The sequence below is a fragment of the Lepidothrix coronata genome, unplaced genomic scaffold (genome assembly GCF_001604755.1).
Source record: "Lepidothrix coronata isolate B3197 unplaced genomic scaffold, Lepidothrix_coronata-1.0 Scaffold260, whole genome shotgun sequence".
Taxonomy (NCBI): domain Eukaryota; kingdom Metazoa; phylum Chordata; class Aves; order Passeriformes; family Pipridae; genus Lepidothrix; species Lepidothrix coronata.
In genome coordinates this window covers 820,864-836,377 of record NW_016690440.1, presented here as the reverse complement: position 1 = coordinate 836,377, position 15,514 = coordinate 820,864, and the positions used below count along the sequence as shown (strand labels likewise).

The window sequence follows — 15,514 nt, the reverse complement described above, 5'->3', positions numbered from 1 at the left end:
TCCTTCCTTTTTCCCAGTGAATGTCCTTGCAGGCCTAGGGACCATGGCTGTCTGTTATCACTTGCTCATGGAGAAAAGTCCTTGACTTGGTGGTGCTGAACATCTCCCCTGGGTTTAGATGGGACAGACCCCAAAATTGTCTTTAGCTGGGAAACCAGCAAAGGGGCACAGGCTTGAATTTAAACTTGATTCAAATGTTGTTTCTTTTTCAGGTTTCTTAGTGAGGCAGACAGTAATAAATATTTGTCGGAGAAAGAGGCTGGAAAGTGATTCCTACAACCCCCCCCATGTCCGCCGAAAACAGAAAATAGCAGATATTGTCAATAAATACCGGAACAGGCAGCTGGAGCCGGAGTTTTATACCTCACTTTTCCAGGAGGTTGGGCTCAAGAACTGCAACCCCTAGGTCACTATCCTTCCAGGACAATTAGATCAGAGCTTGGTGGCTACACTAATGAAAACAGTTAAATAACAACAACAAATTTCCTCAGCCCTCTGGAATTCAGGAAATCATGTTCTAGCACAAGTCAGCAGATACCATGTGGGAGGAATGAGAAATTAATCCAAAACATTGCAGTTGGGATATTGACTTAATTCACCTACCCTCAATAGATTACTGAATTCCAGTCTTCCTGGATGCTAGCAACATAATCTCTTCACCTAGTCATCCATTCCAGACTAATTAGGAACTGTATGTGTCTCACTCTGAGGGGAAAACAATCAAAGTAAAGCCATCTCTGCATATGAGGATGGAAAACAGAATACAAACAAACCTGCCATCAAACACCTCGCTGCACCCACATGTCCAAGGGGAAGGGAGCAGGATCTCTCCTTGGGGGAGAAATCTGTTTCGGAGCATTAACTATCCCTGCAAGAACTTCAAAGACATGTTCAGTCCCCCTTCAGCACTCAACAGAAGATCCTTCACTGCTTGTAATCCATTTGTGTACCAAAAGCAAGAAGAGGAAGATTGCTTGGAAACACCAGGCCCTGAAATCCAAAGCCCAGATGCTGTGTGTGGCCATTCCCTCCAGGGCTGGGAGTGAGTCCATCTGCATGAGATTTGTCCTGCTGACAGCAACCACCACTTGAAATTAACTGACTTTCCAACAGGAGTTGTTACTGGATAGAAGCTTTTGGTTATATAAAAGCAAGGTTATGACTTTCAGGTCTGTTGCAAAATGTCACATTTAATTTCAGTAGCTTGATTTTTATTTTTTTAAATTTTTTTTATGCAACTACTTAATTTATTTTGAAGTGTCTGTATCACCTACTCACCATTTCCATAAAAAGTATAAACATCACTTGCCTTCCTTCCATTGGATTGAAATCTGAGATTCCAGGGCTGCCTCCTCCTTGTTATTTATAGCATGAGCAGTTTTCGCAGCTTCTACAACACTTTTCAGAAGCTCCTGTTAAACAGACTAAAACAACTTGAAAAGAAAATTCAAGAGTTCTTCTTTTTCCCCATTAACTGCAATTCCATGAAAGCACCTTTGGAGTTATAACTTCAGATTGTTTTAAGTCTCCTGTACGGTCTCACACTTGGCAGCAGTGCTTCCCTTCCACCTAGGTCAGGAGTTTTTGTTTTCAGCCTGTGGATTTGACGTGTTCAGGACTCGAAGGATGTGCTGGGAAAAGGTGTTTACAGCTCTGGGTGTGACACTGGGAATCTCAGAGGTGCCTTGGGCGCTGGCAGCCTTGGGAGCACCCTCTATCTCCTGGCACATCCCAGCTGGTGTTGCAGCAATGGATCATGGCTGGCACTCCTGGGGAGGTGCAGCCTCTGGTCACTGGCAGCAGCAAAGGTCCTTACCCTTCCAGCACCAGGTAATGGAAGAGGATGACTGTGAGCAGGAATTTTGGGGAGGTCCTCACGTTATTTCAAAAGTGGTTTTTATTAGCCATGCTGTGCATTGCAGTGATACCTGTCAGGCACTGAATTTTGATATTTCAGAGTTACTTTTTGCAACAGTTCTGACCTGAAACAGTCTTAATTGTTTCATTAGCTGCCAAGGACAGACCTTGCTCCCAGCTTTCCATGTGGTTTTTCACAAAGAGATCATGGAAACACAGGCCCCTAAAAATACATGTGAAAGGACTTTCAGGTTATCAACCAAGCAGATTTTAGGCAACGTGTGCTTGTTCAAAGGGACAAGTGCACTGACTTCTTAACTCAGGAGCTCTGTAATTTGATCCAGATGAATCAATAGTGAAAAAATGAAGCCACCCGAAGAAAACTCCTGCAGCAGGAAGCACGCTCCGTGCTGCCCACGTGGCACATGGCAGGAGGAGCCCTAAGGCAGCATTTGGGTGCATTGGCCAAGATGTGCAGGGAACCTTGGACAGCCTCATTCCTCTGCCAAACTCCTGCCAGCAGCAATTTAATGCACAGACACTAAATTTACCCACACTGTGTATGTACCTATTGGATCCAGTTAATGGCCAAACACACTTCAGTCCGCTGGTTTAAGAGGCATGAGCGATGCATGTGTAACCAATAAACATCCTGAGCAATCCCATGTCTGCACATCAGTAGCATACCAGCAACCCCCATCCTGCAGCAGGGTGTTACACAGGCTGGGTGCAGCACTGAGCTGCACCACGAGCTGCTGTCAGGCTGCACCCAGGAACGCAGGGATGGGCATCTGGGGAAACCCTCCGTGGGTTCTGGCACGGCCAAGATTGCCAGCTGGATTGCCTGAAGATTTACTTTTTAAAAAAGGCCTGTGCTTGGCTGGAGGGTCGTCTTCAGTCTGTTTCCATGTTCATCTGAGGCATGGGGTTGGCACCCATGGGAGCAGGAACAGCCATGAGAGCAATGGGACTTGGCAGAGCTCTGGAAAGAAGGGAACTTGGGCACGTTTTGGCTGCTCCAGTGCTGGGGGACGGGTGTTTAGACCCTGTGTCAGATGAGCTGTAGAACCAGCTGGTGAGCAGGTCACGAGCTGGCAGGGGGCATGGCTGTAGGTAGTGGATTCACTCTCTGGAAAGGTGAGCCTTCAGGACAGGCCCAGTGCAGTATAAAAACATTGTGATGCAGAAATGCACTGCCTTTCCCCAGGGTTTGGATGCTGGTGGCAGCAGTGGGCACCCTGGGTAGAGCTGTGCCACTGGAGGGTGCCTGCAGGGACTGTCCCTCCTTCTCCTGTGTGTGTGTAGCTCTCAGGCTTCATAACAAAATGCATACCACCACTTTGGGAATTATATCCAGCTCCTGTTGAAGTCTGGCCAAACTAATGGCTTTAGCTAGTCCAGAGTACAGCCTTGAGAGTTTTTCCCTTAAAGTGTCAGAGCAAATGGTGTTTATTTCCATGGCATTTGCAAGAGTTAGACGAGAATCCAGAGGGTTTTTTTACATCACAAACTGCTGCCGGGGGGTTTTGATTTGATGCTTGAGTGGTCTGGGTCAGTGTCCCCGTCCAGCAGAGGTGACAAGCACTGACCCCCTCACTGACCTGCATGTAGGTGGCACTGAGCTGCAAGTGTTCCACAAGAACTAAACTGAGACTCTCTCTTTTCATCAAACCTTTCAGTTTGGGGTCATAATTCTGTTTTAACAGAGCAGGAAGGGTGACCACCATCACCTTGTTACAGAGTGTTGGAATTATAGAAATTTTAGTACCTTAATAGAGATTCTTTTAAAGAAAAGCATTTCTTTTAAAGCTAATTTTAAAAAGGCATTAGAACCTTACAGCAGGCAGGAGAAGGGGAGGACAGTGCCTGTAGAAATTCGGGTGTCTGTGGGTAGCAGTGTGTGCAAGGCCATAGGGAGGAGCAGCCCTGGCTGCCCCTGGGCTGTGTGTGCTGGGTTCTCCATAGGTCACAGTGTTTCCTTCCACGGGGTTCTGAATGCCCAGGAAGAGGAGAGAACTAAATTTCAGCCTCACAGACAAATTTCATGCTATTTCATGATTGTGTGATTGAGTGATGTCTCTGAAGGCAAACACAGCCCTTTTCCCCATGGATTTAGCAGGAGCAATTAGAAGTGAGGATGCCAGATATCATGTGCTTCAATCATAGACAATTTGTATGAATACTTGTATGTTGCCAAGACATGAACTTTTTGTTCTTATTGTATTTTTCTGTAAATATTCCTGGCGCTAAGTTGTAAAGTAAAGGCAAAATGTAAATATGAAGATGTGAACTATGTTCCCTTGTCTCTAGTACTTTATCTCTTATTTGTTTAGGGAAGGCACACAAAGGCTTGTTTGTATTTATGCCAATTCTTTGTCCAGGAGAAACACATCAAATATTGAATGTAACACAATTAGTCCAATAAATTTTAAAGATTCTTATCTAGTAACTTTGCACTAGTCAATTTTTAATATTTTCAAAGCTTTGGTTGAAATTCTCCAGAGTTGTTTCCCGGGGCAGTAGCAGACAGAGGCAGCAGAATTGCACACCCTCTCCACCACAGTAGCTCTGAGAACAGCGCACTGGCTTCTAGAGAGGGAAATCACATGGCATCTCAACAGCATGGGGAATGACAATGTGGAAAGACAGCTGTTGAAGGGAGATAGGTGTTCCTGCAATGCCAGTGTTCTCTGGTCACTCCATGTCTGCTTCCCATCTCGGGTGTGGGCCCCCCATGGCACAGCTGCTCCAGGCACCTGCAGGGAGGCTGCTGGGATAAAGCCACGTGCTTCAGGTGTGGCATGGAGTTCTGTGAGTGTGAGGGATGGCTCTGCTGTCCAGGCAGATGGGGGAGAAGGGCTGTGACTTCCCAGGTTTGCATTTGGAGAGGAGCTGGGCAGCAGTGAGAGAGGGCGATGTGCCCAGCGAGCCCTGGGGAACTGGGATGGCTTCAGGAGGCCTGGGGTAGAGAGTGGGTTTGTCAGTGGCATCCAGCCAGATCCCCGGGGACCCTCTCTGGGCTCCCTAGGGAGGGGAAGAGGAGGATCCTGCCTGTGTATCTGTGCTGCAGTGCTGGTTCCCTGGCAGGGGCCCTGCAGTGTCCCTGTGATTTCACCTTTGCAGCAGCTCCGGTGCCTTTCCCAAGCTGCCCCCTCCTTGATGTACCTGAGGGCTGGAACAAAAACACTCAACTGACCGTTCCAGAAACCTTGAGCCGGGATATGTGAACATCTGTTTTCCTGCTGGCTCCATCTTTGGTAACTTCAGCTGGTGCCACCTGCCCGAGCTCCTCACCATGATGCTTCAGGGAAGGTTAGGGCAGGTCCCACACTGATCTCTGAAGAATCACACAAGTGAGCATTAAATAGTTAAATATCTTCCTTCACCATCCCACAGTGCATGGCCAGGGGCAGGAAGGGTATTCTGGGGCAGGTGTTGGAGCCCGATGCTTTCTTCTTCCCTACAAAGGAAGCGAAAGGCCCCAGCGGAGCAGCCCAGCCTCTCCCAGGGGCTGGGGACCCTTGGCTATTCCTGCCCTGTGTCCTGCCCACTTGTTCAGGCTTCTTACTCACTGGGAGCTTCTGCATGTTGCTCTTCCAGTGGCCTTTCCCCAGCTTTCATTTTGCTGAGTGCAGGTTCTGGCCATGCCTGAGCCCGTGCAGGGCACAGGTCTGCAGTTGATGTCTGCTCCTCCTCCAGGCAAAGGAAAGAACTTTCCTTTGCTGCAGTTCTCCTAACACAAGTTTTCAGCCCAAAGTGGACAGGCTCTTTGTCCCTGGCAAAATGAAGTGCAGGCAGTCTGGTGGCAGGATCCCGAGTGGCCCAGATCCCTCCTGCCACATGCTGCATTTGGGTGGCCTTGGGAGAGCTCCCAGCAGGACCAGGGGCTGGGCAGGGGGCTGAGGGCACCTCCTGGTCTGGGGTCCTTGGGAGGAGGGATGTTGGGGAGGGATCAGTCACTGCTCAGCTGTTTCAGGAGAATGGAAATCCCACCTAAGGGCCGTGGATTGGAAGTGCCTCTCCATCAGCCGAGCCTGTGGAATGGGCGGTGCTTGGCACGGGTGGCTGCACCGTGGGGAACAAGCTTCAGCTGCGAGCCCAGGAGCTCAAAGGCAAACTCCAGTGGCTCCTCAGCCTCAGCTCCTGGGGCAGAAGGGCCCGGCCGGGAGCAGACCTGGGAAGCTGCTCGGTTTCTGTGGAAGGTCCCCTGTGCCCCGCGGGTGTTCCCTGCCGAGGCTGGGAGTGGAGTCACAGAACTGCTGTAGTGCACCCGGGGTTGTTTGGGAGACAGCACACGGGTGACTGCTGTAAGAACAGAGTAACAAATCCGGGATGAGGCAAGAGTGGCCGCAGCCTGGAGCAGCCCAGCAGTGTTGATCTCACCCTCTGCCACAGCCAGAAATGAGAATTAACCCCATGTCCTGCCCAGTCCGGGCAAGAAAAGGGGCTGGTAGGGGGGTGTAGAGGAGATGGCTCTTCCCCAGCACCCTCTGTCATCTTCATCAGCTCAATTCCTATAAACTTCCTGAGGAAGCAGAAGCACTGCACACCAACACCCAAGACACCTGTTCTTGCTGCAGCATGGCTGCTTCTGACCACAAATGAAGCCAAATTGCATTGCAGATCATTTTCCAGGGTGAAATGTAATTTAGTTACTGCTTTAAACTGAGAAAATAGGCTGAAAGTGGAGCTGCTGAGCTGTGGCTGGTGGAATCCTCCAGCACACTCACTATCCCCAGGCCAGGCACGTGCTGATGGTGTATCCCTGGGCGGTGCTGCTGCTTCCAGAGCATCCCTGGACCGTATCAGTGCCCCCAGTGTCCCTGGGCCACATCATTGCCACTGGGATGTGCCTGGGCTGTGCTGGTGACACTGGGCTGCCCAGTGGCCACACTGGCCAGGTACCCCAGGGCTGTAGAGTCCACTGGGGCATCCCAGGGTGTGGGTTGGGTCATCTCCGTGACAACATCACAGGGGAGGGCAGCGTGTTGCTGTGGCAGCCAGCACCCAGCTGCTGGAGCAGCGCAGGGGGCTCAGCTCTGGCTTTTGGCTTTGCATGCTGCTTTGGGAATCCCCCTCCTTTCCTGTGAGGCTCCAGAAGCTGTGAGCAGCACTCCAGGCATGGCAGCAGCCACAGGAGCTGGGTGGAGGCTCACCCGGGCGCAGGTGAGGTTTAAACTGCTCTTTCTGCTTCCACGAGAGCCATGAGATTTTCTGCTTTCTTACATTTACTTTTATAAATTATATTTTATATTACTATATTAATCTTAATAAATATTCAATTTATTACAGTTCTGCTGTACCAAAAGTACCCACCCTGCACATGGGTCCCAGCTGTGCTCGGCACCCCAGCGGAGTGGGATGGGAAGAGCTGACCCCCCCTCGGCTCTGGGCTCACACCAGGGATTCTTACAAAGGTGTTCCTGGGAAGGCAGAGATGTTCCAGTCCCTCCCTCGTTGGCTGCCCCTGGCGCTGGTGTCGGTGGGACGGGAAGAGCCGCAGACATCGGCACCCCCCTCTGCGGGCTCTGGGGGAACAGGCTGCTGTCGGCGGTCACCCCCCGCACCCGTGCGGGGCAGAGCCCGAGCAGAGCAGGGGGCCAGGGGCGTGGGGCCAGCACGTGGGGCTGACGGGCAGTGAGTGCCACAGGGGTCCTGAGCTCCCTCCCCATCGTGTCTCAGCCCCGACCCCAAACTGGGTTTTTAATTCCCCAGCACAGCCCCCCCTTGCCACCGTGCCCACCGCCCACATCCCGGCACATCCCCGTTGGGAACTCTCCGGCACGTGCCCTTCTGCCACCCTGGGGTCCCACAGCCCCCCCCAGACTCTAGTGGGCCCTGGGGGGTCAGTGCTCACCCCGCCGTGGGGGCTCTGCTGGGACTGCCCTGCCCGGTGCGGGCGGAGGGTCGGGAGGGCCGGGGGGCCCCGAGCAGCCCCTCCACAGTGCTGCAGACCCCCACCCCACGGGGGCATCCCCGAGCCCGCACTGGGGCCCGTGTTCCTCCAGCCGGGACCGGGGGCCAAGTGCCCTCGTGCTCCCACAGCAGCCCCTGACGGAAGCCCATTTGATGACATTATTCAATGATTCAGTGCATTTTCTGCCTCTTAAAATACTTAATATACGTGCCTGTGTGATTCATTATTATTATCATTATCTAATAAAAGATTATCTGACTCACTTTCATGTTTTTTCCAATTACAAATTGAAATTGTTCCCACTCTGACCTTGCAGCTGCTGGATTTTCTAAAATTAGCCATCAAATGATGCATTTTACTAAGATAATTAATTAGCTAAACTGAGAAAATTGAGTAGTAGAACTGCTTCACACGCTGCTAATTATCTTTTATTATGTCATCTTTACATGCAAATAAAGAAATATTGTGATTATTTTAAATACTGTTTTCATTAGCTAATTCACTCATTAGTGCAGCGACGGCTCTGTCTTCCCCGGCAGCAGGAGCCTGTGGGGACTTGCTGCTGATCGACTGCAGGACTCTGCCTTTCAGGTTGAGAAAATTGAGTTAGTCCAAATTAGGTTTATTTTGTCAATTTATTTTAACAGCAGTGATGGGCAGCAGGCAGGAGGGCTCAGGGACGTTGGGAGAGCTGGGAGCACCCAGAGCTCCTGCTGAAGGCTGGGGGGAATCCCAGGTGGTGGGAGAGTGTGATGTAGGGGTGCTGCCCCCCAGGCTCCTCTTCCCCAGGGGCCCTCCTTTTTCAGGATGTGTCCTGTGATCCCAATCTTCATTCCAGCCATCCCAGAGCTACTCCTGGCACCTTGTGGGAGTCTGGGAGCAGTTGGGTGGACACCACTTATGGTGCTACACAGAAACTCTTCCTGTCAGACACTGTCCATGTGGCCACGGGTGCTCCAGGGCAGCAGCATCGGTGCAGTGGGACCCCAAAACCTCCCACTTCAATGGGGGTTTCCTTCCCCAGAGCAGGTGGTCAGCAGAAGCCAGTGTGGGATGCTGAGAGCCCCCAGTGCTCCCCAGGCCTGCAGGTCGGGCTGGTCCAGGCACTGGCCACAGGCAGGAACTCCTGCATTTGGGGATCCCAGGCCACACTTGCATTGCCCCCCAAGAGCTCCCGGAGCTCTTTCCCAACTCCCCGCTGGCTCCTGGGCTGTTGGGTGCTTTATGCTCCCAACATTGGCTCTGGCACCCAGATCCCTTCGCTGGCAGAGGCACAATGGGCCAGGGGATGCATGTTGCTCCCTCCAGGTTTTTGCTCAGAAATACCAGCTGTATTTATTCCAGTGGGGAATTCCTGCGGGGGGAAGAGGGAGCCTCTCTCCAGGCAGGTGGCTTTTCACAACCCTGTAATACCCCAGGGGGATGAACAGGGGCGAGGACTGCCATAGGGATGCTTCCTTCTGGCTCACTGGGCCATACGAGGTTCATGCTGGGGTCGGGGTGAAGGCAGCATCGCCACGTGCCACGGGAGCCACTGGGCAGAGGGGTCACAGTGCCCTGTCCCCGACCCTGCAGGCACAGCCCACTCCTCCCACAGCCCTCGCTGAGCACCAGTGGTGCCACAGAAGGGGCCTGGCAATGCCCCTGCCCGTGGGGGCAAAGGGACTGGGCTGAGGGAGGAGCTGGTGGCAGTGCCAGCTGTGGGACAGGATGGGGCAAGAGTGAATGGGGCATTCAGGGCCCTGGGGGCAGCGGGATGAAGGAGCAGGGCTGGGCTGCAGCAGGAACCAAGCCCCGGGTACAGCCCCCACATGTTCCAGGTTGGAGCTCCTGGGCAGCATGGACACATCGTGGAACTTGTCTGCCAGGATGGAGCCCTGGTGTGTGCCAGGGGAATGGGAGCAGCCAGGCCCTGAGGTGGCTGCCTGCTCAGTGCACTGGAACCACGGCTTTCTGCCTGGAAAGTGCAGGCAGTAGGCAGGGCCCGCTGAGCTATTCCAAAACCCCCACTCCCAATATTTATCACCTTGAGACTCCTGCCATGGCAGAGGCTTCATCCTGGGAGATGTGCAGCCAACCCCAACAGCACAAATGGCCTGTTCAGGTCCATGGTGAGCACACATCATGCAGAGCAATGCAGAAGTGGGGTCAAGGAGCAGGCAAGACCAGCAGAAGGGGGTCACAACCACCGAGGATCGCCAAAGAAGCCCCCGATTCTTTTCAGGAACTCTCCATCAGAAAACTGTGCATGCCCCATACTGTTGCATCAGACATGAAGAATCCCCTCCCTGGGGAGGGCTGTAGGCATTCCCGTGCCAACCTGAATGTCTGTGTTTCATAGACACCCAACTTTGTGTTTAATGGGTTCCCACTCCCCACAAATCGAGACTGTGACCATTACTCTGACCATGGATATCAAAATTGCAATGATTGGATTCACTGGATCCATGGGTGGTGATATCTTTCCCCTCCACTATCTACTCTTGTCCTTTCCGTCTCTTTCTTTCTTTTCTTCATATATTTTCTTCATGATATTTTTAAACTTTTATAGAAAAGAACAAAACCAGCTGCCTTCCTCCTTTCCTCTGCAATCAAATTGTTTTAAAATAAATCTGCCTAATATGTACACCAGTCATTCATTCTTATTTTACTCTAATTAACCCCAAGGCAACAAGACTCTGCCTCAGAGGTGGGTCATGACAAGCTCTTGGCCTGCCTCAGACTTTGAGTTTCTGCACTGGGGCTGAGCCCATCCAAGCAGGGTCAACCCAGTCCCACAGCCCCACACACCTCCCTCCAGCTTTACCAGGTCCCTCCAACCACTGGGCTGTCCTTTTGGAAAGGGAACTCTGCCTGGTCCTTGCACAGAGAGCAAAAGGAATGAGCTGGAATAATGACAAGGGCGATTTAACCAAAAAACCAAAGGGGAAAGCTCAGCACCTTGCTGGGAGGGGGAATCCAAGATGTGGAGCAGAGTTTTCTCCTCACTGTTTGAAAGTGGTCATCAGGAGCACAGGGCTGCAGGTCCCAGGCAGGACAGGACGAGTTTCAGCCTTTGGCTTCACACTCCACAAGGGACAGGAAGGACACAGCCCACCCCTGCACAGCCCTGCTCAGCCCTACTCACTGGCAGAGCTTACAGAACCATGGAATCAGACTGGTTTGGGTGGGAAGGGAGCTTGAAGCTTATTTAGTACAAGCCCCCTGCCATGGACAGGAACACCTTCCACTGTCCCAGGTTGCTCCAAGCCCCGTCCACAGCTTCTCTGGGCAACCTGTGCCAGGGCCTCCCCACCCTCACAGGGAAGATTCTTCCCAATATCCTATCTAACCCTGTCCTCTGGCAGTGGGAAGCCATTCTCTCTTCTTCTGTCCTCCTATCCCTTGTCCAAAGTCCATCTTCAGCTCTCTTGGAGCCCCTTTAGGCACTGGAAGGAACTCTAAGGTCTCCTGGAGCCTTCCTTTCTCCAGGTGAACCTCCCCAGCTCTCCCAGCCTGAGCAGAGCAGAGGGGCTCCAGCCCTTGGGGCATCTCTGTGACTTCCTCTGGACTCACTCCAGCAGCTCCATATCTTTCTTATGTTGGGAGCTCTGGAGCTGGAGGCAGCCCTGGAGTCAAGGTCTCACCTGAGCAGAGCAGAGGGGGAGGATCCCTCCCCCACCCTGCTGACCACGCTATTGGGGATGCAGCTCAGCCCAGGTTGGTTTTCTAGGATGCCAGTGCACACTGCCTGCCAGTAGCCATTTTCCCTTGGGAATACCAGAGCTCTCCTGCCTTAAATCTCATATTCACCACAGGGATGACTCATGCTGCTGTTTCTGCTAATTCCAGAATAATTCCAGACTGGTTTGCCCTGGGGATGGAATTAGTTATTTGATCCAGAGCCATCATACACATCCATCCTCTGCATGATCCTTGCAAGTCTGGGGACGTTGGGCACACAAGGACTGCCCAGAGTTGCTGTTTGCAACCCACAGACCCATCTTCATTCTGCAGAAACTCATTGCAGCAAAACCGTGCTGAGCTGTGTCCTGATGCTGGCACAAACCCAGCATGGCAGCAGCAATCTTTGCCAGGGAGGACAGTGCCACCATCCTCTACATCAGACCAGACACCCGTCACTCCAAACCTACATTTCTTTGTAATTTTCTGTAACTAAGTAGCAATTCTATCCCTAAGCAGTTGTTGGCCGTTGGGATACTGAGTGACATTTATGGCTGATGAATTCCGTGAGAGGCGAGCAGGGGCACAGCCAGGGGCTCCTCCGAGGTGGGACAGTGAAGGGGCAGTGGGGTTGGGGGGTGGCTGCTGCCAGGCTGCCCCAGGACACTGGTCATGACAGTAGTGGGTGCTGGGTGTCCTGGGAGCTGCTCCGTGCTGACACTCCAGGGACACCCCACTGCCTCTGCAGGTGGATTTGGGGATGCCACATGGCCCCAGTCCAGCCCTGAGAGGGCACCAGTGCCAAGGCCAAGGCCACAGGCAGTGCCAGTCGGGGAGCCCCACCCCTGCAAGCCAGCAAGGGAAGGACTTGCTGGGTTTTTGTTCTACTTTATCCGTGACCTTTCAACTGGAGCAAAATCTGCTCTGGCAGCGCAGCGGACAGACAGAGGGGAGGGCAGTGGGAGGGGCAGCCCAGGCAGCTCAGCCCAAGGAGCTGTGCTCTGCTGGCTGCACCACAGCCCATCCTCCTCATCCTGTGCTGACAGAACACCTGGAATGGAGGAGGGAAACGGGGAGACAACATGGGAGGCCATGAGCTGCATCCCTCCTCCAGTCTCCCACAGCATGTGGTAGCAAGGAGCACCCTAATTACTGCCTCTAATTAGGAGAGTGAGCAACTCCATGAGGGCTGTGCAGCCCCCTCTGCCACAGAGCAGGGACCCCCTGGCACGGCCCCATGCAGGATGAGGGGCCATGGTGGGGGATCGCTGCCACTGTCAGGCACCCCTGGATACAGACTCACTTTCACTGAAGCATTTTTAGGATGTTCAGCTTCAAGATTCAAGATTTCCAGCTGTGAACCCCAAACTGCAGTGTTGTCAATGTGGGGAGGCAGCACTGGCCCAAGCAACCTTTAGTGTGGGTAGGAATGAGGTGCTGGAGCAAAGGACACCTTGGAGGGGTCGGTCCAGCTGAACCCTGGGGAGCTGAAGGTCTCCCTGGTGAGCAGGGTGCCACAGAGGTGCAGAAATTCACCCCAGGCTCAGCAGAGATCAACTGGCCACCCGATGCAGGTACCCCTGCTCCCAGCTCTGGTCTCTTCTCCACTCCAGGGATACAGACAGGGAATATGGGTGACAAGGGAGCCATTGTGCTGATGTGTTCCCAACCAAGGGCTTCCCAGAGCCCTGCAGCGGGAGAGCAGAGGTGCTACCAGTCCAGCCTTGTGCCTCCTCTGGCACAGGGCTCCTTGTGGCATCTGAGAGCAGTAACAGCTGCCAGGGCATGTGGCCTCCTCAACCCTGGCCACGCAAGGATGGTGGACACAGGGATGGTGCTGACAGGGATGGAGCCCACAGGGATGGTGGGGATGGGGCACATGGGGATATGCTCATGGAGCATCCACACACAGGGATGGAGCACATCCAGGGTGGTGCTGACAAGGATGGAACACACAGGGATGGACCACAGGGGGGTGATGCAGATGGGGATGGTGCACACACAGGGGTGGTACAGGGGGAGCAGTGGTTGCTGAGATGGCCCAGCAGACTTGCTCTCATAGCTGCATGAGCCCCAGCCTGCAGCCAGGCATTGGCTGCAAGAGCCACCAGTGTTTGGGGGCAGGAGAGCAGCAGCTGATGAGCTAATTTTGGCTCACAGGGTGCCACACGCCACTCCTTCCTGCACAGCCACAAAAGCCAGGGTCACTCAGGATCAGGGAGGCAGAGAACATGGGACACCTTTGGTAAGTGACAGCTGGGGACAATGCAGAGAGTCACCTCCCTCGTGGTGTTGCATGGTGCTGCAACCTTGGGCTGAGGCTGTGGTCCTCCTTCAGGGTCCCTCAGCCTGAAAGGACACCAAAGCACATTCAAACCCTCAGACCCTCCCTCTCACTCTTCTGGAGCTTGCCTCTACTGGAAGTGGCTGCTCTTCATGCCCCTATTCCTTCCCACCTCTCTGACCGGTCCTGCAGGAAACCCTCATTTTTGCCCAAAAAATATGTGCCTGAAGTATTTTTTGTTTGCTTCTGCTTTGCTCTGTCCCTGTTTTCTTCCTCCCCCACAACTTTCCTGCTTTGGGCCTGATTAAATCCTGTCCTCCTGCCCTGGCACGGCATCACTGTCCCCTGTGAGAAGTCCCCCAACAGGGACAAATCAGGATGAGTGGGCCCTTCCTCCATGACAGCCCATGAACTGACTTGACACCCTGGTGACCCTGGTTTGCACTGCTTTCCCAACAGTGTTTCAGGAACAGCAGCACAGTCGTCACCGTGGTGAAGGCCCAGCTGCTGCCTGACTCAGTGTCCCCACCAGTGATGCCCCAGGGCCATGTCACACACCTGCCAGGGCTGCAGGGTGCCAGGGAGCTGGGGGGTGCCCAAGGAGTCCTGGGGTGCTGTTCCAGGGCGTGGTATGTGGTGGGACCCACGAGGTCCCACACCAGACTGGGCACTGGTGGCTGCAGGCACCAAAGCAGCCACTCACCTGTGGTGGGGACAGGCAGGTGACAGCCACCTGACGGGTGGCTGGAGGCTGGTGAGGGACACACAGAGGGGATCTACAATCCACCCCTCTGACCATGTAGGGAACTGGAAATATTCAGCACCCTTAATTCCTGCTAAATAATCGTCCTGGTTCATCAGGGTTTGTAACAAGACAATAAGGAATTGAATTGCTCTAGTTCCCTAAGAATTGCTGTGAGATTTCCAAAGGGAATAAATTAGTTCATTGCATCAAGGAAAATGAAAATGAGTTTTGCTTTCAGAAAGGAAACTTCCCTATCCCATGGCATTCAGCTGCAGCATAGATCTTAAAAGGTTCCCTTATTTTCTTCCGTGTTCATCCTCAGTGGAGACCTTGGCTCAGTGGCTGGCAGGGTGACTCATGGGATGCTGGAAGTCTTCAGCCCCAGCCTGAGCTTTGCTTGTCCCAATATCTGCCCCTTGTCCCTTGTTCCCCTACTCCAGAGCAAAGAATCTGGCTCTGCCTCCACTCCTGCAGCCCTGGGTGCTCCTGGTCCCCTGTGGCCAGGCCTGAGGGTGCTGGCAGGGCCAGGGGCACCTCCCACACCTGGAATTCAGCCCCATCCCTCGCCCTGGGCTGCTCTAGATTAGCAGTTCCCAAAAACTGCCCCTCTCACCCTCGCCAGGCCAGGGGTGTCCAGCACCCACATGGGCAGCCCAGCAACGTTGTCCTCCTGCTGCCACACCAGGGGATGGGCTTGGCCACATCCAGCCAAGACCTGCAGATGCAGCAGGAGGACAGGAGGCTCCTCGCATTGAGCTGATGGCTGTTTAATGAGCTATTTTTCCTTCACACTGTTGATTTCCCTTCGGCTCTGCTGCAAGTTGGCTTGCCTCTGGGAAACAAGGATGTGGCACCTCTGAGCAGGGCTCTGCCTTAAATCCACGGGATGTGCTGGAGTGGCATGGGCAGGGAGCATCCTGCTGCTTGAGGCTGCTCCAGGCAGCACTGAGTGGGCGTGTTTATCCAAGCCAGTGTTGATGACAAAGCACAAAATTTCAGGAGAGGGTTCACACCCTGAGGAAGTGTGTCCATATCTTGTATTTACACC

The 15,514-nt window shown here is 53.3% G+C and overlaps 1 protein-coding gene across 5 annotated transcripts in view; it reads left to right on the top strand.

Annotated features, from left to right (window-relative positions):
• RALGAPB (Ral GTPase activating protein non-catalytic beta subunit) overlaps positions 1-4,302 on the top strand; it is a 63,668-nt gene extending 59,366 nt beyond the window's left edge. For all 5 annotated transcript variants that reach the window (XM_017835592.1, XM_017835591.1, XM_017835590.1 and 2 more), the window contains one exon: positions 213-4,302. In XM_017835592.1, coding sequence (XP_017691081.1) covers positions 213-406 — 194 coding nt within the window. In that variant the 3' untranslated portion in view covers positions 407-4,302. The remainder of the gene's footprint in view (positions 1-212) is intronic.
• Positions 4,303-15,514: the final 11,212 nt, after the last annotated feature.